At 42.4% G+C, this 25,793-nt stretch overlaps 1 protein-coding gene across 6 annotated transcripts in view; it reads right to left on the bottom strand.

Moving 5' to 3' along the window:
* The window catches only part of LOC138764916 (NACHT, LRR and PYD domains-containing protein 3-like), a 56,580-nt gene that overhangs the window by 16,832 nt on the left and 13,955 nt on the right, over positions 1-25,793 (bottom strand). For 4 of the 6 annotated variants that reach the window (XM_069941362.1, XM_069941355.1, XM_069941359.1 and 1 more), the window contains exons 2-3: positions 16,004-16,065; positions 8,957-9,123 (exon numbers count right to left, since the gene is read on the bottom strand). In XM_069941362.1, the coding sequence (XP_069797463.1) occupies positions 8,957-9,123; positions 16,004-16,037 (201 nt within the window). In that variant the 5' untranslated portion in view covers positions 16,038-16,065. Of the gene's footprint in view, positions 1-8,956; positions 9,124-16,003; positions 16,066-20,524; positions 20,666-25,793 lie in introns of those variants that run through there. The other 2 variants (XM_069941356.1, XM_069941361.1) reach the window with 2 other exon arrangements.

Here is a 25,793-nt window from a genome sequence, read left to right as displayed (position 1 = left end):
AATAAGGAAATTCTTGTGGAAAGGGAGGAAACCGAGGGTAGCGTTAGATAAATTAACAGAGAGGTACAACCAAGGTGGTTTGCAGTTAGCAAACTTTAGAAATTATTATAGAGCAGCACAATTAATGTATTTATCATTTTTTAATTAGACAAGGAAAAAACCAGACTGGACTAAGATAGAACTAGATAAAATAGGGGAGAAGGTACTGGAACATATACTTTATAAGTGGGATGAGAAGCTGGTGCAATATAATAGCTCACCAGTATTGCATCATTTACTTAATACATGGAAGATCCATTTAGAAAGGAAAAAAAAATGAATACCAAATACCAAAATTATTATTGATGCAAAATCCACTAAAACCTTTTACAATAGATAACCTTTCCTTTAGAGAATAGGAGAGAAAAGGAATCAAAAGAATAAAAAATTGTTCTTTGGGAAATAATTTATTAACATTTGAACAGTTGAAGTACAAATATGGAATAACTCATGGTACAATGTTTGCATATCATCAACTTAAAGCTTATATAAAGGATACATTGGGAAACAGATTGAGATTACCTGAAGGAAGCAGTTTTGAATATGTGATTACAGACACAATGATAATTAAAAGATTTATAATCGAGTCCACGCTGCTGAAGATCCAGCTGCGCTGGATGGGTCACGTCTCCAGAATGGAGGACCATCGCCTTCCCAAGATCGTATTATATGGCGAGCTCTCCACTGGCCACCGTGACAGAGGTGCACCAAAGAAAAGGTACAAGGACTGCCTAAAGAAATCTCTTGGTGCCTGCCACATTGACCACCGCCAGTGGGCTGATAACGCCTCAAACCGTGCATCTTGGCGCCTCACAGTTTGGCGGGCAGCAACCTCCTTTGAAGAAGACCGCAGAGCCCACCTCACTGACAAAAGGCAAAGGAGGAAAAACCCAACACCCAACCCCAACCAACCAATTTTCCCTTGCAACCGCTGCAATCGTGTCTGCCTGTCCCGCATCGGACTTGTCAGCCACAAACGAGCCTGCAGCTGACGTGGACTTTTTACCCCCTCCATAAATCTTCGTCCGCGAAGCCAAGCCAAAGATAACGAACATGTACATTAAGCTGCAAGTAATGGAAAATGAAGAAATAAACTATAAACCTTAACAGAAGTGGGAAAAGGATTTAAACATAAAGATAAAAAATGAAGTATGGGAAATGTTATGTTCTGGAACTATGAAGAATACAATAAACACAAGGTTATGCATGATACAGTATAATTGGTTACACAATATCACTCCTCAAAAATGAAAAGAATGGGATTCAACATTATCAGATAGATGTTTTCACTGTAAGAAGGAAATGGGAACAACAGTACATGCAATTTGGGCATTTACGAAAGTGAATACGTTTTGGGAAGAATTAAATCAGATATTAAATAAAATCACAAAAAATAACACACCAAAAAATCCAGAGATCTTTCTTTTAAGTAACATAAGAAGTAAAGAATTAGGCCTCAAATTGGATAAATCGCAATAAAGATTCATTATGATAGCCTTAGCAATAGCAAAAAAAAATATAATGTCAACTTGGAAAATGGAAGAGAGCCGGAGAATACAGCAATGGTACATAAAATTAATAAATGTATTCCATTGGAAAAAATAACCTATAATTTAAAAAATAAAGTCACATTGTTTGAACAAATTTGGGAACCATACATGGAACATAACAGAGAGAGCTTGCCTCGGACCTCCATCCCCTAAAATGATAAGAAGACAAAACGACTAGATTCAGTATGTAACAAATTGATCATGCATTTTTCTTGTTTACTTTCCTTTGTGTGAAGATATTGTTTAATGGTTTTATTGTATATGTTGAATATTTATGGGTTTTGGAGGAGGTGGGAAGTGGGGAGGGAAGGAAAGGGGAAAAAAGGGAGAAAATGACACTGTGTATATTTAATGAGAAATGTTTGTACATATTTTGGTTGATACGGTTCACAGTGTGAAAACAAAAATACATCCAACATGTCTCAGTGAAAATGCTACTAGGATGGAGCAAACTTGAAGGAGAGAATTTTAAAAAAACTGATCATCCTAAATATAAAGGTAACAGCAAGAATCAGTATAACAAATACAGTGAGGAGGAGTGGGGAAGAGAAATACTAACAAAGGAACAAATAGCATTTGTTATAATGGGATTGTAATTTGATAGCTACCACTGAGAAAAAGGAAATACTTTTGACAATAATTTCACTTGCACATTAAATAATACATGTGTGTATAAATTGGACAGCATGGTTGTATCGTGATTAGCGCAAGACTTTTACAGCGCTAGTGATCGAGACCCGTTTTTGAATCCTGTGCTGTCAGGAGTTTATACTTTCTCCCTGTATCTGAGTAGTTTACCCTGGAGGCCCAGGTTTCCTCCAACTGTTTGAAATGTACTGGGGGTGGGGGGATGGGAGTGGCAGGGGAGTAGGTTAATTGTGTGGAAATTGGGAGACATGTACTAGTGGGACGAAATTGCCTGTTAATTTGTTGTGTTTAAATTTTAAAAAAACACAGCATGACTCCAGGCAAAGTAATTTTGGTGGCAGGTTACTGAAGGGAAAATGAACCATAGTAAACCTGTAGAAGTAGAAAAAAAATACAGAAATGCTGGAGGAACTCAGCTGGTCATGCAATGTCCAGAGGAGGTAAAGATATATAACATTTTGCACTTCAGCCCTTCATCAAGATAAAAAGGGCACAGGCCCGAAATGTCAGTTATATATCTTTACCTCCTGTGGGTGCTGCGAAAACCACTGAGATCCTATAGCATTTCTTTATTTTTACTACAATCACAGCGTCTGTAGGTTTTCATGTTTTACTCCATGTTTAATAATGACAGTAGTGGGTCTGTGGCCATTTGATCGACCTCTCAGTGAAGAATATCAAAAAGACAACATCTTAAAATTAAGATTTTTTTCTCTAAAAAAAATGGACAAAATAAGTATTAAGAAACCAAGGCAGCCAAGAACAAAAATGGAAGAAGCTTCTACTCAGCCAGGAACATGGAGCAAAAGCCAAAAAAGGAGTGGCGCAAGAGCGACCTTGGGCCCGACGGACCCTGGTAGAGCTGGGGAGTCAAGACAATAATCAAATATTATCCTGGAGAAAATGGAAAACTTGAGCAATCGATTTGCTGGCGTCGAAAATGTAATGAGAGACACGACTGAAAGGATGACTGAAATTAAAGAAATCGATGAAGACTTAATGGAAAGAATGAACCAAGCAAAAGAAGACTTGGTAAAAACACAGGATAAACTAAAAGCTTTGGAGAAAGATGCAAAGCAATGGGTGTCGGACAGACAAGGTCTGCTGGACAAGATTGACCATATGGAGAATTTTAGCAGACAAAATAATGTTTAAATTATTGGACTGAAAGAAGGAATCAAGGGAAGAGATCTGGTGAACTTCTTCAAAACATGGATCCCACAAGTGCTGAGAGAAGACAAATTCAGAGAAAAATTGCATATTGAAAGGGCTCACCCGACCTTCGGTCCCAGAAGAGCTGGTGATCAGTGACCACAACCGGTCCTGGTAAGACTTTTGATTTACTGGGAATGGGAAACAATTCTGGGAGCAGCATATGAATACTCTAAGTAAAATAATGGCATGCTGGAGATTGACCATGAAAAAGTGCTATTCTTCCAAGATTTTAGTCCTAGTTTGATTAAGCAAAAGAAGTAATTTGATGATGTAAAAAGGCAATTGCATTTCAAAAACTAGAAATATTCGATGATATACACTGTGACTCTGAGGGGCAAAGCAGCAGAAGGTAATCTATAATTTTTCAAGACTAAGAAAGAGGTGGAAGACTTCCTGCGAGGTTTATGAAAAGACTAAGGTTGCCAAAGAAGACCGTGAAGAATGTTTACAATGGGACTAAGTAAAAGTTATATTAAAAAAAAACATTTTGTATTTATTGTTGAAAAGAAAATTTTATTGAAATGTTTACAGAGAGTTCAGAAAATTGGGAAAAGTAGTAGCAAAGTGAAGACTTGGTCCAAGGGGGAGAATGGTGCCCAGAGAGGAGTATATATAAAAGATGGAGTTCTTCATCCTTGAGAGATTCCTTGGGCTTTTTTCATGGCTTTCGGGGTTTCCTGTTTACGTCACAGTCAGGGCAGGGACACTATGTTTTTTTTAAAGGGGAAAGATCACTATTATTTAAACAATCAAAAAGACTTTTATTGTTCAACAATATTTGTTTAAAAAATCAATATGGATAGAATGTTAAAATGTATTAGTCTTAATGTTAATAGGATAAATGGAATAGTGAAAAGGAGGTGGATTTCGGCATACATATAAAATTAAAGACAGATATAGTCTTTCTATAAGAAACACCTCTTATTAAATTGGAACATGCTAAATTAAAAAAAGGATGGGTGGGACAAGTAACATCGTCTACATTTGGCTCAAAAGCAAAAAAAGTAGCATTCCTAATTAAAAATAAATACCAATAATAATAGAAGATACACTGACTGACCAAGCCAGAAGATTTGTATGACATATTGTAAAATTTATGCAGAATCATGGACATTTACGGACATCTAATGCACCAAATTATGATGATGAAGCCTTTATGAAGAATATCTTTTTAAAAACAGCAGATGGAAGACAAAATATACTGGTTGGAGGAGACTTCAATTTCTGTCTAGATCCAATATTGGATAAATCGGCCAGAACAGTGACAAGGGCAAAAGATGCAAAAATGACACGATCGTTTATGAAGGATTTAAATTTGATTCATATATAGAGGCAGCTTAATCCCTTAGAAAGAGACTATTTGTTCTACTCAAGGATACATGATTCACATACAAGGATTGATTTGTTTTTAATGTCTGCGCAGTTAAAAAGTAGAGTGTGTTTAGATGGCGTCTCAATACCACACTGTTGAAGAGTAAGGACTTTTGTAAGTTTATTAAGAGACAGATAGAACCATTTTGTAACTCTAATCTCCTTTCTACTGATAATTGCTTTTTAATATTGGATAGGCTTAAAGCCTAAGAGGACAAATTATTTGTTATACAAAAAAAATCTTAAGAAAGAAGCTGGATGGTCTAGAGAAAGACATACAAAATTGGAAAAAGATTCTCAGAGAACAGGGTTACAAGAAAAATATAGATTATTAGAGAATAAAAATTGAAATATGACACATTATAAAACATAGAATGGAAAAAAACTATATTTAAAAACCAAAAATATTATGAATTAGGAGAATGGGTGCAAAAGTTTTATCTTGGCAGTTAAAGAGGAGTTATCTAAAATATATAATCAAAAAGAAATAAATAGGATTACATTGAAGATAGATGGAATCAAATATTTAGGAATAATGACAGATAATAATTTATGGAACTTATATAAATTTAATTATACTCTTAGAAAAAGAGAAAAATTTACAGAAATGAAAAGACCTGTTGATTAGTGGGAAGAATAAATGGTATTCTGCCAAGATTACAGCATCTTTTCAATTGTTGCCTAGTGCCCGACCAAAAAAATTAGTTAAATTATTGAATAATTACATAAGACAATTCCTATGGAATAACAAAGTGCCGAGAATTTCATTGGAAAAGTTAACAATGTGGAAGGACATCTGGACTTTAAGAAATACTATTTATCAGCACAAGAAAGATTTTCTTTCATTCCTTTTTACAAAAGACAGTCCCCTTTCTTGGATCCAAATGGGATTGAATTCAATAAGAAACAGCGAAGGATTTTATTTATTAACATAAAAGACAGATAACCCTAAAATAATACATAGGATTAGAATATGGCACAAAATAAATGAGTATACTGGGGAAAAAAAAGCAGGTGTCTCATTAAGAACACCCTTGAGTAAAACTATTACTACCTATGAATCTGGGTAACAAAATATTGAATTCATTGTATGATAAAAGGATTAAGATATATTGATGATTGTTATGTGGTGGGATCTCTCATGTCTTTTGAACAATTACGAAATAAATATGGAGCAGCTAATGGGACTTTCTTTTGTTTTCTCCAGCTAAGGTCGTTCCTAAGAGAAAGGCCCCACTTGAAATTAGTGAAGTGGAATGAATTGTAATTAGTGAAGTGGAATGAATTGAAATTAGTGCAGTTGAATGAATGATTTGGCAGGGGAATACACTTAAATGTATAACCAAGATGTACTACACTCTCCAAAATGAAAGTGGGAAACTAGGTTTACAGAGATCGAGAGAGATGGGAGTTGGATCTAGGTGTTGCAATAATGGAAAGATGGTGATTTGATTGATGTTTGGATAGCATGACATCAATTATAAGTTTATGATGGGCATAAACAAAGTATTAAAGGAGGGCATATACAAGTGCTTCAACCGCAGGTGGTCTGATTAGGATCAGACATAAGCTGTATTTGTGATGCAGTGCCAAAATGCTAGTCTGATAAATTTATGAACAGCTAATTGGAGATCTCTAACAATAATAAGTTGGAATATATAAGGGTGATAGAGAGACTAGTGACTTGGAGCTAGGAAGTAAAAAACTTCCAGAAGATGGTGCAGATCACTCTCCAGTCTGCATTGAAAGACACTGAGCACCCAGGAGTAAATATCTCCAGTGAACTATGCTGGTCCACAAATATTGATGCACCAGCACCTCTAATTCTTGAAAAGCCTGAGAAAATTTGGCAAGTCACCTGCCTTCCTCAAATTTCTACATTTGCACCATTGAATTTATTCTATCAGGGTGCATCACCACATTGAACAAGAAATGCTTTGCCAAAGATCACAGGAATCCGTAGAAGGTTGTGAACTCAATTCAGTCCAACATACAACTCCTGCCCCTTCAATGACTTCATCTATTCTTTCTGCTGCTTCAGAGAAGCAATGAACATACCAAGTCTCATTGCATCCATCATATACTCTCCACCTTCTATTGGAAGGGAGATTCACAAGTGTGATATCACACACCAAAAAGTTGAAGGAGAGTTTCTTTCCTGCTGTTATTAGACTCTTGAACGACCTCCAAAACAATGAAATTAATTAACCTTTGCTCTGTAACAACTGATACCTGTCACTCTACTGCCCCACATTGTGATTTCTTGCTGTACTAGTCTGGGATGTGTAATTACTCTGCTCACACTGCACTTCCCTTGGTATAAAGGGACAATAAACTTAAACTTAGAGCAATTCAGAAATAGTGCATGTAGCTTGGGAGAAGTAGTTGTGGGGTGAGGGAATGAGACTCCTCAGACGTTAAAAAGTGACATTAACTGCTTTATTTAATCACTTTTAAACTAATCAATGATTTTTTTTCATCCTTCTTCAGTATAAAAATTAAAATAAATGCAGTTAGGATTTAATGACAAATTTCAAACAAACACCATTGTGGTGTCATATTAGTTGCAGAGAAGCAGCTTGTAAAAGTTTGGTGATGCATTGATTTAACTGCACATGCGTAATTGAAGTTGTAATCCATTTTTCCAAATAAAAGTGCCAAGATAGGCAGTTGCTTCTATCTCAAGAAGCTCCCATGTGATGAAGCTTTTTAATTCTGTGTGGCTTTTGGATAAATGTCCCTCTTTAGGCCACCTGCAGTGGCTCAGTAAGTAGAGCTGCCTCATAGAGCCAGGGACCAGCTGTCTGACATTTGCAGGTTCTCCATGAGTCTGTATGTGGTTTGTCTGGGTATCCCGAGAATATGCAGATTGGATGACTGATTTGCTGCTCTAAATTGCCCCTCACAAAGGTGAGCAGTAGACTTTGGGAGGGCGAGAAAAGAATATTGCTGAGCATGGGAGGAAAATATGGGATTTATGTCAGATTAATGTAACTAGTTGGTCGATGGATGACTTTTCTGTGCTATATCTCTATGAAACGCCATTTGAAATGTCTTTGCTGGCGGAGGTACTATAAAGGCAATGATGTAACGGCAGCATTGCTGCTGGTGCGGCTCTGCAGAGAATCGCCGCAGGGTTGAACTGCCCAGTCTGACTGCCGTCAACTCTATACAGGTTTTAAACAGCCTGTTAAAGGAACCAATGGTGATATTATTTAAAATCCTGCCATCGCGGGGTCTAGACGCAAGATGGCGCACACCTATGATCGGCAGCTGTCACGACAGGTTCCATACTCCAGGTAAGCAGAGGACTGCATAGGGCACCAGAAAGTGGAAGAACACCCCACTTGAGAAGCAGAGGAGATGACCCATGGCACGGTGACCATGGCGCCGGACCAGTGAGGGGGCTCTCTCTGCAGCTGAGGACACACAGGTGGCGGGGCTGTTGCTGACTCAAGGTGAGGAACCCATGGAGGCTGCGGACTGGTGGAAGCTGTGGTCAAAGGATTCACAGAAGGCTGCGAATTGCTCATGGCTGGTTGAAGGGGTACCAGGTATTGGAACTGGGATGTGAGAGGGTGCTGAGAGCGCTGAAAATTTCCTAGTCATGTTGGAGGTTTGGATCTGGAGCTCGGGTTGCTGGTGGTTCAGACTGAAGTTTATGGGGCTATGGAGGATGCATGGGGACAATTCACAGACACTCAGTTTCGGGGGGGTGGGAAAAGCCTCTTTTGCTTCTCTTTCTCTGACGAAGAGGTGCCCGCCAATTTTGGCTGGTCGTGAATCAGTCTGCCTGACAGCACACTAAAGTCAATTACATAACAATAAAGGAATCTTGAATGAATAGGAAGGAGTCTTATATTTTTGCTCAAAATGCTTCTCATTTTCTTTGCAGATCATTGTCACCTCCAAATTCCTTAAATTTAGCCAAGAAAGGAGGTGCAATTTTGTCGTTGCAGGAAGTCAAATCATACCTATTTGCTGTACAGAAACATCTGAGAATAGTTTTCAAATTTATCACTTTATCTTTGCTCTGTTTCCCTTCAACAAACCTTTGTGTTCTCATAGTTAATGCACTTTCAGTTTTGTGAATATGGGAGAAATGAAATTCATTAGATTTTTGTGCCACTCACCAAGTGGTCTTTTTCACTGAAATGCTGCTTCTCTTTCAACACAGAGCTGATTGATTTCACCTCTTCCTCAATTGCCTTTTCTAATCGGTCCCGGTAGAATTGCGTTAATTTGAACAGATGATGTTCTTTGCAATTTTCCAAAAGTTTAGTGAACTTAAAGGTCAGATCTAAGGGAAAAAAGTGAAACATTAACAATCATTATTCCAGGGTTTGCATTTACCAAACTGCTGAAGCCTCTTATAAATTACATCAAATGTCTTCTGAAAAATCATTTGGCATTTCATCATTGCATGTCTCAACAAATTAAATTGCATGTCAAATTCATGCCTTCTGCAACTAATCCTTTCTTGTTTAGCTTTTCATGCCATCCCTTATGTTTATTTATTTGACTTGAAATTACAGTTCACAAACCATGCCACAACAAACCAAAAACTAATTTTCATTGATGCTGTGGGTCCAGTGAGAGGAAGTTTGGTTACAGGTTTAGATTGGAAGAAAATTGGAAAATGCGCCTTGAAGGAAAAGAGATTGAGTGGAGTTTTGATTGGGGTGAAATAATAGGCAGACAGACATACAATAGTATGCAAAATGCAGTTGGAGAAGTGGAATTGAGGTGGAACTGTGGTTATGAAGGTGAATGAAGAAGAAATGTTCAATTATTTCAAAAGGAGATTTGATGTGGATAGGAGAAAAAATTGCAGGGGAAACGAATGAGGCAGCATGGATTCAATTAGATGAATAGCACGTTTAACATTAAAAAATGACACGAGTTGATCCTCCTTCGGTACACAGGTTTTATTTGACCCATATAGATATTGCAAATACAGGTACGCAATCCTTTCTCCGGAACCCTTGGGGGAACAGTGTGTTCCGAATTTCGGATTTTTCCGGATTTCGGAAAGCCAGATTTTAGCCCACCAAATTGTACTGCCGTATCCACCCCCACCCCTTCTAGTCGCACTGCCGTTTCCCCCCCCACGACTCACGCTGCCAGTCCCCCCCCCCCCCCCACACCTCCTGCCCAACTTACGCTGCCGTCTCTCTCCCCACTTGCCGGATTTTGGAGCTTTCCGGATTTTAGAAACCTGGATAAAGGATTGTGTACCTGTATTAAAACCAGATTTGAAAATAGAAACAGACAGCGCTAATTTCCTATGACATCCCTCAAGGTTCTTGAGTTCATTAATGAAGCCAAGTAATATGGCCAGATGCTCTTCTGTCTCCCTTCACCACCAATTTAATGTTTTGATTTAGAAGCAGAAAAAAAAACTGTTCATCACCTCATAATGGGCTTGCGCTGTCTTTCATCCTGTCTCCTACATAGATCCGAGCCTGCAAAATGCTCCTACCCTTTCTATTCCAGATATGTTAGATCCTTTCACACACTCTTGAACAAAATGATTACCCCTCTGCTCCTGCTCTGTTATTCCCCCTGCCTCTTCTCCTGCACCTATTTATTCAGGCAGCTGGCTGCTTTTGCTCATACCTGATGAATAATCTAGGCCCAAAACATTGTATACCCTTTAATTTCTATGGTGCTGCATAACTGTTGGGTTTCTCTAGAATGTCTGTAAACTGCACCTGATCCCATGCTATGTAAACTTTCTTGTTCAACATCATAGTCAATATACATGCCTTGATCTCGATCTTTCTTTATCTCCAAAGATATATACAATCATAGTACACTATGAATCATTGAGTGCAATACTAGATCTCCCATTAGGGAATGAGACAGGTGACAGAAGTATGTGTAGGGAAATATTTTGGGTCCAGTGATCATTTTGGAGAAGGTTAGGTCTAGGCCTCAGGTTGAGATTCTAAATTAGAGAAAGGGAAGCTTTTTTGAAATGAGATAGGATCCATAATGTGCAGATTGGGATGAGTTGTTTTCGAGAAAGGATGTGCTTGGTTGGAGGAAGACCTTCAAAGATGACATTTTGAGAGCAGAGTTTGCATGTTCCTGTTAAGATTAAAGGCACAGTAAACTTGGTTTTCGAGGGATATTGGGGATATAGTTCGGAAGAAGAAAGAGGTGTATAGCAGGTATAGGCAACACAGAGCAAATGAGGTACTCGAGGAGTATAAAAAATACAAGAAAAAAAAAACTAAAGAAAGAAATCTGGAAGGCCAAAAGAAAACACGAAGTTCCTTTGTCAGATAATGTAAAGAAAAGCCTAAGGATTTCTACAGGTATTAAGAGCAAAAGGATAGTAAGGGACAAAATTAATCCCCTCGAAAATCAGAGTGGTCGGCTAAGTATGGAAACAGTAGAGATGGAAGAGGTATTTACTGTGGTACGGAGTTGTGGGAAATAAGGAAATCAAGCAGTGAGGCCATGAAACCAATAGAGATTAGAGAGGAAGAGGTGCTTGTAGTCTTAAAGCTATTAAGGGTAAATAAATTCCCAGGGCCTGACAATATATTTCCTTGGACCTTGAGGGAGGCTAGTGTAGAAATTGCGGATCTGGCAGAAAAAGTTAGTGTCCTTAGCCATGGATGAGGTGCTGGAGGATTGAAGGGTAGCTCATGTTCCATTGTTTAAAAAAAAGGCTCCAGAAGTAACCCTGGAAACTAAAGACCTGTGAGCCTGATGTCAGAACAGGTACGAATTCTCTCATCTGAAATTCTGTAAACCGAAAACCTCTGAAAACCGAACATTTTCACAACTGCCTCCAACGTCCAGCTCCGTCGCAACCACTGCCAACGTCCAGTGCCCCCAATGCCCAGCGCCGCCACAACCGCCCCTGACGTCCAGCAGTGCAAATACTTAAAAGTACCACTGATTATTCAGATTATTCTATTATCTGAAAAACTCCAAATTCCAAAAAGTGTCTGGTCCCAAGAATTTTGGATAAAAGATTAAGCACCTGTAGTATGCAAGTTATTGGAAGATGTTCTTAGGGATTGTGTAGACAAGTATTTGGACAGCCAAGGACTGTTTAAGGATAGTCATCATGGCTTCGTGTGTGGTAGGTAGTGTTTATCCAATCTGATGGAGTGTTGAGGTTTACGGGAAAGTTGATGAAAGAAAGGTTGTGGATGTTGACTTTAGTTAGGCCTTTAACAAGGTCCCACATGGGAGATTAGTCAGAAAGGTTCAGATGCTGGTATTCATGGGATGGTAGTGAATTGGATTTGACATTGGCTACACAGGAGAATAATGGATGATTGCTTCTCACACTGAAGGCTATGACAAGTGGAGTGCCTCAGGGATTGGTGCTGGGACCATTGTTGTTTATCATCCAGATCATTGATATAGTTGACAATGTGCTAAGTTTGCAGATGATGCAAAGGCTTTCAAAACTTGCAGAGGGCTCTGGACCAGCTGGAAGAATGGGGTGAAAAATGACAGATGGAATTTAATGCAGACAGATATGACGTGTTTGGAAGGACAAAGCAAGAAAGGACATACACAGTGAATGGTAGTGTACTGAGGTGTACAGTGGAACAAAGGGATCCTGGAATACAGATCATAATTCCCTGAAAGTAGCATCACAAGTAGATAGGGTGGTAAAGAGATCTTTTGGCATATTGGCCTTCATAAATCAAAGTCTTGAGCATATGAGTTGGGATCTTATGATAAAATTGTACAAGACATTGATGAGGCCAAATTTGGAGTATTGTGTGCAGTTTTGGTCACCGAACTACAGGAAATATATCAATAAGATTGAAAGAGGGCATGGATCAGGAACTGAGGTACAGGGAAAGGTAAACAGGTTAGGACTTTATTCCCTGGAGCATAGAAGAATGAAGAGAGATTTTACAGAGGTATTTAAAATGATCAGGGTTCCAGACGTAGTAAATATAGGTCGGCTTTTTCCACTGAGGGTACAACCCAGAGGACATGGGTTAAGGGTGAAAAGGAAATGGTTAGGAGCAGTGGTTTTCAAACTTCCCCCTAAGATCACATTCCATCTTCAGAAATTCCTGTGATCAGTAAGGGATTACTTAAGGTGGTATGCGAGTGGAAAGTTTCAAAACCCACTATTTTAATCATACTTAATTGACCAGTTATGTGCATGGTTTCATAACTCCAAAGGAAATGGGCCCATGACAATTTTTCTCAAGCGGTGATTCTCAACCTTTATTCCCCCTCTCACATACCACTTTAAGCAATTCCTTACTAATCACAGAGCACTTATGGCATAGGGATTACTTAAGGTGGAATGTGAGTTTAGGGGGAGAGTTTGAAAAGCACTGTTTTAGAGGGAACATTAAGGGGAAATTCTTCACACAGTGTGGTGGGAGTGTCGAATGAGCTGCCAGCTGAAGTAGTGAATGCAGGCTCAATTTAGAAGAATTTAGACAGATGCATGGATTGAAGGGGAATGGTCATGGTATGGGTCAGTGGGATGAGGAAGAATATTTTTCTCTTGGTAGAGAGTCTAAAACTAGAGAGGACTGTTTTAAGGGTAGGAGAAAAATTGAAAAGGCACCAAAAGGGGGAACTTTTGTCCAGGTGCCGATGTTTCATCTCATTGGCTATGTAACTTGCTCTCCCTCGGCTTGTACTCTCTGGACTCACACTCCAAGGGTTGCGACTCCAAGGGTTCGCTCTCCATGGGGTACAACTGCATTGGCAAAGACCCCATGGGCTCACACTCCGTGGGCCCATACTCCGTGTTATAATTGCATTAGCTCGTACTCCGCGGGCTCAAACTCCGTAGGCTCGAACTCGACGGGATACAACAGCATTAGCTCACACTCCAAGGGCTCTCGCTCCACGGGCTATGACCGGAGAGGCTCACACACACTGGACTCACATTTCCTGGGCTATGACTGCATTAGCTCGTACTCCAAGGGTGGGAAGGGTTACACTCTAGGGGTGGGGAGGGACGCACTCTAGGGGTGGGGAGGGACGCACTCTAGGGGTGGGGAGGGACGCACTCCAGGGGTGGGGAGGGACGCACTCCAGGGGCTCTGGATGCATTTAATCACACTCCCTCGGCTACGACTTCAATAGCTCGCATTCTTTGGGCTTGCTCTCCACTGGCTACAATTACAAGGGCATGAACTCCCTGGGTTCACATTCTGTGAGTATGACGTTATGAGTACAACTTCATGAATACGGATTCAGATTTACTGTCAGAGTACATTCATGACATCACATTTAATCCTGAGATTCTTTTTCCTGTGGGTGAGGCAGAGTAACCATTTGTTGGCAATGCAAAAAAGAACTAACTCAATGTACTCAGTGAACAAACAAAGAAATGTGAACCAACAGCAATACAGAGAGAAAAATAACAACAAAGTGCTAATGTCAGAATCCTTAAACGAGTTCCTGGTTGAGTTTGTTGTTGAGGAGTTTGATGGTGGAGGGGTAACAGCTGTACCTGAACTTGGTGGTGCGAGCCTTGTGTCACCTATACTTCTTACCTGATGGCAGCAGCCAGAATAGAGCATGAACTGGGTGGTGTAGATCCTTGAAGATCGCGGCCATTCTCAAACGGCAGCATTCCCTGAAGATGAGGAGGGTTTTGCCTGTGATGTACTGGCTGTGTCCACTACCTTTTGGAGGGCTTTTCTCTCGGGGGTATTTGGTGTCGCCATACCAGACCATGATGCAGCCAGCTGGTCAGCACACTTTCCACTATATATCTGTTGAAATTTGCTAGGTTTTTCAATATCATACCAAACCTCTGCAAACTTCTAAGGAAGTAGAGGGGCTAATGTGCGTTCTTAACAAAGCCATTTGTGTGTCAGGTCCAGGAAAGATCGTCTGAAATAAGTGACTCTCATGAACTTCAATTTGCTCTCCTTCTCTGATTACCCAATCACTGGATTGAATACCTCTGGGTTTCCCTTCCTGAAGTCAACAATCAGCTCCTTGGTTTTGGTAACTTGTCGTTGGTGCACCATTCAACCAAATTTTCAATCTCTCTTCTATATGGTGACTCATCACCCCTTTTATACAACGCACTACCGTTGTGTTGTCAGCAAACTTGCAGATGGTGTTGCTGTTGTACTGAGCCACACAGTTGGAGGTATAGAGTGAATTGAGTAGGGGGTTAAGAACACAACCCTGAGGTGCTCCGGCACTGATAGAGATTGTAGAGGAGAAGTTCTTACCAATTCTCACTGATTGTAGCCTGGAAGTGAAGAAATCCAGGATCCAATTGCACAGGGGGTGTTAAGTCCCAGTATTGCATTTTGCTGATCACTTTTGAGGGGATGATGGTGTTAAATTCAAATTAGTCGATAAAGAGAATCCTGATGTATGCTCCTTTGCTGTCCAGGTGTTCCAGGTCTTTATATAAAGCCAATGAAATGGCATCCATCATAGACCTGTTGCTACGATAGGTGAATTGGATCGGATCCATGTTGTCACTCAGACAAGAGCTGATATGCTTCAACACCAGGTTTTCAAAACACTTTATCACTGTTGATGTGAGACCCATTGGTCGATAGTCATTTAGGCAGGTTATCACACTCTCCTTTTGCACATTGAAACAGGCGAGTATCATGCCTTGCCAGAGTGAGATGTTGAAGATATCTGTGAATACATTGGCAAGTTGGTCAGCACAGATTTTTAATACTTGGCTGAGTACTCCATCCAGACCAGATGCTTTCCTTGGATTCTCTCCATGACTCTACAGTGCTCACCAAAATCCATATCCAGATACTCATCCTCAACCATCCATTGGAACACTCTGATTGTACTGAGGGGTAAGCAGCATTAGTTGCTGACAAGGAGAGAAGTGAGTATGGTGGTATAGGCGGCTGAGAAAAAGGCCAAAAGACAAGGAGAGAGGGAGTCAGGACAGTACTGGACCATGACTGGACTGATGGCCATGCCACATTTACATCAGGAAGCTGCTGTTATTTTTCATTTAAATTTCAAATTTGACTTAACTGAAACATTTAAGTTATTTTGTACCATTGACATGATTAATTTTATTGTCGTGTTCTCTGAACATTTTTTGTTCATCGGAAATGGCATCACAGCATGGTACTTTTCTGTGAGCCGCTGTACGGCATGCAAAGCTAAGGTTTCACTATAACCCTGTCCATGAGATAATAAATAATTTAATTAAAATGTGAACTTGCCTGCATTCACTGCAGTTCTTGGATCTTGGGCCATGATGCTCCTATTAGCAGATGATGATTACCTATCGTAAATGCAATAATCAAATGAGAATTAGATAGATGTTAAGATGAAAAAGACATGCTTGCTCTCTTAAAGTTGGGATTCTCCATGACCCTTAATGCCAAAGGCACATTATACCCCCTCCATATTTCCCTCTTGTGAGTTCCGCTATCTTCTTCTGCAAAATAGACTTGTTTGATTTCAACCTTCCCTAACAGATACGCATCTCCTTTTACTTTAACAGAGCCTAAATATTTCTGGTCATCCAGCGTACCTCATTCTTACTCTCCATTCTCATAGGAATATGCTTTCTCTGAACTTTCCCAGTCTCTTAAATCTCCCACCATGTGCAAAGTTCCCCTTTTGGTTGAAAGTAGCCTATCCCAATCAATCTTTGCAAGCTCCTGTCTCCTCAGGACATCAAAATTAGCCTTAATAAAAGTGAGAACTTTCACATGTGGAACAGTTCTGTCTTTTCCCATGAATATTTTAAAACTAAGAGTGATGATCACTGGACCGAGAGTACTCCTCTACAGACACCTCAGTAACTTGTCCTGCCATGTTTCTCAAGAGGAGGTCCAATGCCATTTTGTCTCTATTGACATATTGTTTGAAAAAAAAAATCCTTTAGACTATGAGAATCACAATCAATGAGGGAAGTTGAAATCAGCAACTGTTCTGTCCCTGTTATCCTACAGCTGGCTGAGATTTCCTGACACATTTGCTCCTCTCATCCGCTAACCCAGACAATTTGGGATATGGGAAGAAACAGCAGCACCTAGAGAAAACCCATGCAGTCACAAGGAGAAAGCAATAAAGAGGAGGACGATATATTATGAAAATAAACTAGCCAAAATAGACAACCAGATGCTAAAAGTTTTTATAATTATATAAAGTGGAAAAAATGTGGCTAAAATGAATGTAAGTCCCTTGGAAGACAAGAAGGGGCAATAAATAATGGGAAATGCCAAAATGGTTACTTCAGGACAGTCTTAAAGTGGAGGACACGTCTAATTTGTCAAAGAGTGATGTTATGAATGTCATGGGAGATGAGGACTTCAATGCAGTTGATATCACTAAAGACTTTATTGCCGAACAAACTAAGGCCTGATGGTAGATAAGTCCCTTGGTGCTGATGGAATGCATCCAAGGGTAATAAAAGAAATGACAGAAGTTATAGCAGAAATAATAGTGCTAATTTACAAAAATTCTCTGGACAGGACATGGCAGATGGGAAAGCACCAAATGTTATTCTAATATTACAAAAATGTACAAGAAAGGCAACTATAGTTCCGTTTGCTTAATGTCGGTGTTCAGGAAAATGCTTGAAGTTGTCATTAAAGAAGAAATAGCACATCACCTGAATAGAAATGTTTTCATCAGGCAGATGTAGCATGGATTCAAGAGGGTTGTGTAATATGGAGGATCATGCATGCTATGTGAGACTAGTCAGAAGTCATCCCACCTGCCAATCAAGGTCAGGGCCTGCCCACAGATTAGTACACTCCTGTCCAATGGCCCCTGCAATCACCTAACCCACACCTGGACCAGACTCTCCAGTTGATTGCACTATAATGCCCAACACATGTGGTCCATCTGCCTCGGGACGAACCCCAGTTCTACTCCATGTTGCGAACCATGGGGGGATGCTGGAGAGTCATTGGTAAGGTGTGTGCGGGCAAAGGTTTGGGATCTGTTATATTGGATACATAGAAATTACTGATCCTAGACTAGTTTAGTTCAGAGCCATGCCTGGACTATGTCAAAGGATGACGGGTATTGTATTTTATTCCTTGATTGCAAATCTATTTCTCCATGAGTGGTTGCAAGTATCAGATAGTTGTTCTATCCACTGCGATTGTATTTGAGTGGGCGTGTGTGTTTTATCCATGTTGCAATTTACCTATGTGTCTCAATAAAGATCAATAAAGGGACTTGTCAAAGTTGTTTTTCTCATAATATTTGATGCCTTAAGCAGGGTTCTTGGAGTCATGACTGAACACGGATACAGAGGAGATATTTTGGAATTGGGGAAGGAAAGCCAGTGAAGGCAGTGAGAGGATCCCCAGGTGGACCAACTATGGTGCAGGGCTTGGGAGCTTGGCTAACATGCTGGTGGATCATGGCAAATCAGTAGACCGATCCAAACACCTGGAGCCATATGGTGAGAAAATGGGACACCATGTAGTATCCCTCCTCAAGAAGTCAGGGTTCCCAAAGACTACGGGGAGACAGATGGGTGACCTTTGGCTAGCTTCTCTCCTGAGACACCAATGTGAGACCATAGAAAGATCAAGAGAGCGCCCCCCCAAAAAAGAGACAGAGACACTCTAGTAATGCTGTTCTGCACTGCAGGAGTCAACGTGGGCTTCCCAAGCCTGAGCCACAGATCTTGAGATGAAAGTGATTAAAATGCAACAGATGCACACAGTTTGCCAGTCCAACTGACAGCTTGATCCAGTTAAGATCTGGGCCAGTGAGGGGACGGGTTTGACACGTGGTCAGGGATGGGGACATATAGATGGACTGTGGTGAGAGAGAGGAGACTGGCACATATACACCTGCAGGCAAAGCTGGTGACCACACAGTCCCAAACCTACCACAATGGCACTCCGCCAATGCTACAGAATGGGGAAGCATCAGAGATTCCGGGGACCTCATGGGGACATATCTGTGGCTGCTGTGAGACCAAGGAGACATGACAATTCAGCTAAAGAGATAACTGGGCTAGAGGATTAATATCACTAGTGGCCGGGCAAACACCTGGCTGTGTGGCTGCTCTGACTCTGGGATGAGGATGCTCCCAATGTGGTCTCTCTTACCAGGAAGCGAGCACCCTGGATAGCTTATCTCAGTGGTTCTCAATCCTTGTCTTTCCACTCATGTACCACCATAAGCAATCCCTTCCTATTCACATATCACCTATGACATAGGAAATACTTTAAGTGGTACGTGAGTGGAAAGAAAAAGGTTGAGATCCACTGGCCTATCCAATCACCAATAATAACCTGCAGGCACTGTCTGAAGGGGTCAGTGGTGGCACCTCCATATGGGATAGGGTGGGCCATATGGCGAGCCCAATACGCCACTCTCCTAGAATGGAATCTAAACAATGGCCACAGTAGAACACTATTAGTGAAGGGATAATGGTCATCAAAGAATGGACATTAATTACCGGGATCATTGGGGGAGTCCGTGATCGCCATTTCCCCGAGAACACAAGGGTGACATGATGCCTCAGCAGAGTACTCTTACCACAGTTACCACAGCATACCCTGATCTAAAAGCAGTGGTCCTGGCCCTCATGGGACCGGCAACTGGAAAGACTGTCTGGAAAGTCATCAGACTTCTAGAAAGGCTTGAATACATGGAGTGGGAGGCACCCGGTAAATTCCGCAAGACCGAGGCAAGGGTTGGTAAAGTGACACCCCCAGTTTACTCGCAAAGAATTTTACAAGGTATTGGTGTGTGCCAGTGTGGAACGCGCTCGCATTAATGGGATTCACATCTCTGCTATGTATGCTCTCTGGAAGGAGCATTGAAGGGAGGAGTTTAGAAGTCCCCACCCATGGCTCAGCGCAATCCCCCCTTAGCTCCTACTCCACCCACAGTGGCCCCGACTCCCTTCGGGGAAAGCTAACAACCCTGCTGTGCAAGGAAATTGCCCATATCTAGCAAGAGGAAACATCGCCTGCAGGGTGGCCAACCTCCACCCCCACCCCCCCCACAGAATAGAGGCCCTGAAGATTTACTCAGCGATTCTGTCCTGTCCAGGCAACCCAAGGCCATGTTTCCCGGCCGTACATTGGGCCAACAGGAACACACTATTGTTGGATGGCCTGAGTAGATGTTGGGGCTGAACACAGTATTATCCCCAATAATCCTGCAGTTTGGAGAGGACAGTAGGTCTCTGTAGAGGGTAGGAGGGTCCACTGTTCCCACCAAAGACCTCACCCTCTGCCTATCCATAGGCATTGAACCACACCGACCTGTCAGGCCGTTGAGTGTATCTTGGAATGAATGTGCTCAAGGGGCAGTCCTTGTGTACCAACAGGAGGAGATTCACTTTTGGGGTTGCCTGCATGACCATAGTAGTTGGAGCAGCCAAATGGGAGTGCATAATCATCTCCCACCCCCTCTCCAAGGTAGTCAGCACCAGACAATACTGGGTGTCTGGGGGCACCAAAAAATCACAAACAATTGATGGATTATTGCAGGAGAGAGTCATCCGACTTGCTGCCTCCCTATTCAACAGCCCGATCTGGCCCGTACGCAAGAAGAATTGCACGTGGCACATGACCATTGATTACAGGCAGGTAAACAAGGTTGCCACTCCCCTCACTGTCAGTCGCTGATGTGGTCATCCTGGTGGAGGACAATGGGAGACGGGAGATCAAGCATTGCTATGCCTTTATCAATTTGACCAGTGCTTTTTTTCCAACTTCCTTCATTTCCAATTCCTAGGGTCAATTTGTGTTTACCTTAGAATGCCCTTGACATACTAATTTCTTCCTTGTATGCACGAGCAAAGGCCGTTAACATTGAAAAAATGCAGCGCCCCAGTTAAATAATCCTCTTCCGAGGCATCTAGTGAGATTCCAACCAGAGAGAAATTCCTGCGGCTGCAAAAAATAAGATCGTCAATGCTTCAGTGGCCACAAATAAGGTCGAAACCCAGCAGTATGTGGGCTTTTTTTTGTTTCTGACTCCAGCACATTCCCCATCTAACTATGCTGCTTTTCCACCCTACGGTGTTTCGAGAGAGAAAACAACATTCCAATGGGGACCCAAGCAAAAAACAGCCTTTGAAATGGTAAAACAAGCTGGTAAACAAGCACTGCCGCTGGCCCCATGCCAGACTGGGGTGTCCTTTGAATTGCAGGTCTCTACCACGAAAGCAATTGCCGAGTGGAACCTCTGGCAGATGATGCAAGATCACAGAGTCCCACACAGATTCTGGACAAAGTTCCTCCCTGAAGCTTCCTCTCACTATGCCCTGTTTGAGCGGCAGTTGCTTGCGTGCTACTTAGCTGCAGAGACCATCACACTGCGGCTGCTCCTCCCCTCACAATGGTCTATACCTATTCGTGTGTCCTGGTGGTGCTGCCACATCAGTGGGCCAACCAGGATAGCACCATTAAAGGATTACAGCATCAGTACTGTGGAAGGTACAATCTGACCAGGACTCAAACTTCACTCGGGCCAAAATACAGAACTGGGTGGCAGAGACTGGCATCTTGTGGCTACTGCATATTCCCTATCACCCACAGGCATCCAGTCTGAATGAGACAATTAATGGCCTGCTAAAAGGGAAATATGCACACAGCCCTCACCAATGCACTATAGGGGTGGCTCAGTGTGTTGCAGAAAGCAGTTGACCATATGAATTTGATTGCAATTGGCCGGGGAAGTTGGGGGGGGGGGGGTTTCCCACTCTCATGACAACTGGCGCCCTCTGACTTTGGGAAGTCAGAGGTTGAGGTTCAGCACTCCAAGAAATGAGAAAATGTGTAGGTGCAGTAGCCACAATGTCCACCTAAAATAGGGGAGATGATACCGCATGGGCCTGGGGACATGCGAAGGGTCGCGATACTGAATGAATGTACCATCTCATGTGTTCATACAAGTCAACTAATCGAATGTGAGCGAGTCTTGCATTTTCCCCACCATCCCACCCCTAACAGGAGAATGCCGTCACGGAAGACAATCCTGATCATTGCGGTGTTGATCAGCACTGTGGAAGTCTACAACAAGTTCCTCACCTATATATTCCTACAAACTGAAGCTTTAATACCTTGTAACTCACTATTTTTCTTTCATTTATATTTCTGTCTAAGAGTCTCTTAAATGCCCCTAACGTTTCAGCCTCCACCACCACCCCTGTCTAGCAAGGATTTCCGGGCACCCACAACATGGTGTAAAAATTAAAAATAAATGCACCCATGATGCCGTCCCTAAACTTTTCTCCTTTCATTTTGTGGAGTTGTCCCCTATTCCTGCCCTGGGAAAAAAACCGCAGGTTGTCCATTTCATCTATGTATCTCAGATTCTTTTTTTTAAATTTTTTAAAATTTTTTACTTTTTACACTATAAACCACATTGATCAAGATACATACATTTTCCTTTTCAAATATATACAGTGTCGTTTTCTCCCCCCATTCTCATCCCACCCTCCCTACCTACCCTCCCATTCATTTAAAGTTCAGAATCTAAGATACATTAAACCCGTCAAACAATGTTGTCACTCAATAAAAATAAACAAGAAATTCCACTGAGTCAATTCTTTTCATTCCCTTCTCCTTCTGTCATTTTAGGTGGTAGATGTCCCCGGTAGGTTTTCTCTATTGTGTTTCATGTATGGCTCCCATATTTGTTCAAATATTGTAATATTATTTCTTAAATTATATGTTATTTTTTCTAATGGAATACATTTATTCATTTCTATATACCATTGTTCTATTCTCAAGTTATCTTCTAATTTCCAGGCTGACATAATACATTTTTTTGCTACAGCTAGGGCTATCCTAACAAATCTTTTTTTGTGCACCATCCAAATCAAGTCCAAATTCTTTGTTTTTTATGTTACTTAGGAGGAAGATCTCTGGGTTTTTTGGTATACTGCTTTTTGTGATTTTATTTAATATCTGGTTTAGATCTTCCCAAAATTTTTTCACTTTCTCACATGTCCATATTGCATGAATTGTTGTTCCCATTTCCTTTTTACAGCGAAAACATCTGTCAGATACTGTTGGGTCCCATTTATTTAACTTTTGAGGTGTAATATCTTCTTTTCTTCTTTGGCTTGGCTTCGCGGACGAAGATTTATGGAGGGGGTAAAAAGTCCACGTCAGCTGCAGGCTCGTTTGTGGCTGACAAGTCCGATGCGGGACAGGCAGACACGATTGCAGCGGTTGCAGGGGAAAATTGGTTGGTTGGGGTTGGGTGTTGGGTTTTTCCTCCTTTGCCTTTTGTCAGTGAGGTAGGCTCTGCGGTCTTCTTCAAAGGAGGTTGCTGCCCGCCAAACTGTGAGGCGCCAAGATGCACGGTTTGAGGCGATATCAGCCCACTGGCGGTGGTCAATGTGGCAGGCACCAAGAGATTTCTTTAGGCAGTCCTTGTACCTTTTCTTTGGTGCACCTCTGTCACGGTGGCCAGTGGAGAGCTCGCCATATAACACGATCTTGGGAAGGCGATGGTCCTCCATTCTGGAGACGTGACCCATCCTGCGCAGCTGGATCTTCAGCAGCGTGGACTCGATGCTGTCGACCTCTGCCATCTCGAGTACTTCGACGTTAGGGATGTAAGCGCTCCAATGGATGTTGAGGATGGAGCGGAGACAACGCTGGTGGAAGCGTTCTAGGAGCCGTAGGTGGTGCCGGTAGAGGACGAATGATTCGGAGCCGAACAGGAGTGTGGGTATGACAACGGCTCTGTATACGCTTATCTTTGTGAAGTTTTTCAGTTGGTTGTTTTTCCAGACTCTTTTGTGTAGTCTTCCAAAGGCGCTATTTGCCTTGGCGAGTCTGTTGTCTATCTCATTGTCGATCCTTGCATCTGATGAAATGGTGCAGCCGAGATAGGTAAACTGGTTGACCGTTTTGAGTTTTGTATGCCCGATGGAGATGTGGGGGGGCTGGTGATCATGGTGGGGAGCTGGCTGATGGAGGACCTCAGTTTTCTTCAGGCTGACTTCCAGGCCAAACATTTTGGCAGTTTCCGCAAAGCAGGACGTCAAGCGCTGAAGAGCTGGCTCTGAATGGGCAACTAAAGCGGCATCGTCTGCAAAGAGTAGTTCACGGACAAGTTTCTCTTGTGTCTTGGTGTGAGCTTGCAGGCGCCTCAGATTGAAGAGACTGCCATCCGTGCGGTACCGGATGTAAACAGCGTCTTCATTGTTGGGGTCTTTCATGGCTTGGTTCAGCATCATGCTGAAGAAGATTGAAAAGAGGGTTGGTGCCAGAACACAGCCTTGCTTCACGCCATTGTTAATGGAGAAGGGTTCAGAGAGCTCATTGCTGTATCTGACCCGACCTTGTTGGTTTTCGTGCAGTTGGATAATCATGTTGAGGAACTTTGGGGGACATCCGATGCGCTCTAGTATTTGCCAAAGCCCTTTCCTGCTCACGGTGTCGAAGGCTTTGGTGAGGTCAACAAAGGTGATGTAGAGTCCTTTGTTTTGTTCTCTGCATTTTTCTTGGAGCTGTCTGAGGGCAAAGACCATGTCAGTAGTTCCTCTGTTTGCGCGAAAGCCGCACTGTGATTCTGGGAGAATATTCTCGGCGACACTAGGTATTATTCTATTTAGTAGAATCCTAGCGAAGATTTTGCCTGCAATGGAGAGCAACGTGATTCCCCTGTAGTTTGAGCAGTCTGATTTCTCGCCTTTGTTTTTGTACAGGGTGATGATGGTGGCATCACGAAGATCCTGAGGCAGTTTACCTTGGTCCCAACAAAGCTTGAAAAACTCATGCAGTTTGGCATGCAGAGTTTTGCCGCCAGCCTTCCAGACTTCTGGGGGGATTCCATCCATACCTGCTGCTTTGCCACTTTTCAGTTGTTCGATTGCCTTATATGTCTCATCCAGGGTGGGAACCTCATCCAGCTCTAGCCTTAGGGGCTGTTGAGGGAGCTGGAGCAGGGCGGAATCTTGGACTGAGCGGTTGGCACTGAAAAGAGATTGGAAGTGTTCTGACCATCGGTTGAGGATGGAGATCTTGTCGCTGAGGAGGACTTTGCCGTCTGAGCTGCGCAGCGGGCTTTGGACTTGGGGTGAGGGGCCGTACACAGCCTTTAGAGCCTCGTAGAAACCCCTGAAGTCGCCAATGTCCGCGCTGAGCTGGGTTCGTTTGGCGAGGCTAGTCCACCACTCATTTTGGATCTCCCGGAGTTTGCGCTGAAGATGGCTGCATGCGCGACGGAAGGCTTGTTTCTTCTCTGGACAGGACGGCTTTGTAAGGTGAGCCTGGTGGGCAGCTCGCTTCTTTGCCAGCAGCTCCTGGATTTCCTGGCTGTTTTCGTCAAACCAGTCCTTGTTTTTCCTGGAGGAGAAGCCCAGTACCTCTTCAGTGGATTGCAGTATGGTAGTCTTCAACTGATCCCAGAGGGTTTCAGGGGACGGGTCCGTGAGGTGGGTTGCATCGTCGAGCTTTGCTTTGAGGTTTGCCTGGAAGTTTCCTCTCGCTTCGTCTGACTGCAGGTTTCCAACATTGAACCTCTTTCTGGGGGCTTTATTGTTCCTGGGCTTTGGTTTGAAGTGAAGGTTGAGCTTGCAGCGAACCAGCCGGTGGTCAGTGTGGCATTCCGCGCTAGGCATGACCCTGGTGTGCAGCACATCTCGTTTGTCACTTTCTCGCACCAGGATGTAGTCCAGGAGGTGCCAGTGTTTGGATCGGGGATGCATCCAGGTGGTCTTAAGGCTGTCCCTCTGCTGAAAAAGGGTGTTTGTAATGACAAGCCGCTGTTCTGCGCAGAGCTCCAACAGGAGGCGCCCATTGTCGTTGCACTTGCCGACGCCATGCTTGCCCAGGATTCCTGGCCAGGTTTCTGAGTCTTTGCCGACACGAGCATTGAAGTCGCCCAGGATGACAACCTTGTCGGCTGTAGGGGTGCGTTGGATGAGGTTGCGCAGGTCAGTGTAGAACTTGTCCTTTTCTGCTGGTTCCGCCTGGAGGGTTGGAGCATAGACACTGATGAGGGTGATGTGACGCTTGTTCTGAAGGGGGAGTCGCATGGACATGATTCGGTCCGAGA

Source organism: Narcine bancroftii, chromosome 5, assembly GCF_036971445.1.
Source record: "Narcine bancroftii isolate sNarBan1 chromosome 5, sNarBan1.hap1, whole genome shotgun sequence".
NCBI classification, from domain to species: domain Eukaryota; kingdom Metazoa; phylum Chordata; class Chondrichthyes; order Torpediniformes; family Narcinidae; genus Narcine; species Narcine bancroftii.
The sequence above is the reverse complement of the archived record's forward strand: the minus strand, read 5'-3'. Positions and strand labels throughout refer to the sequence as shown.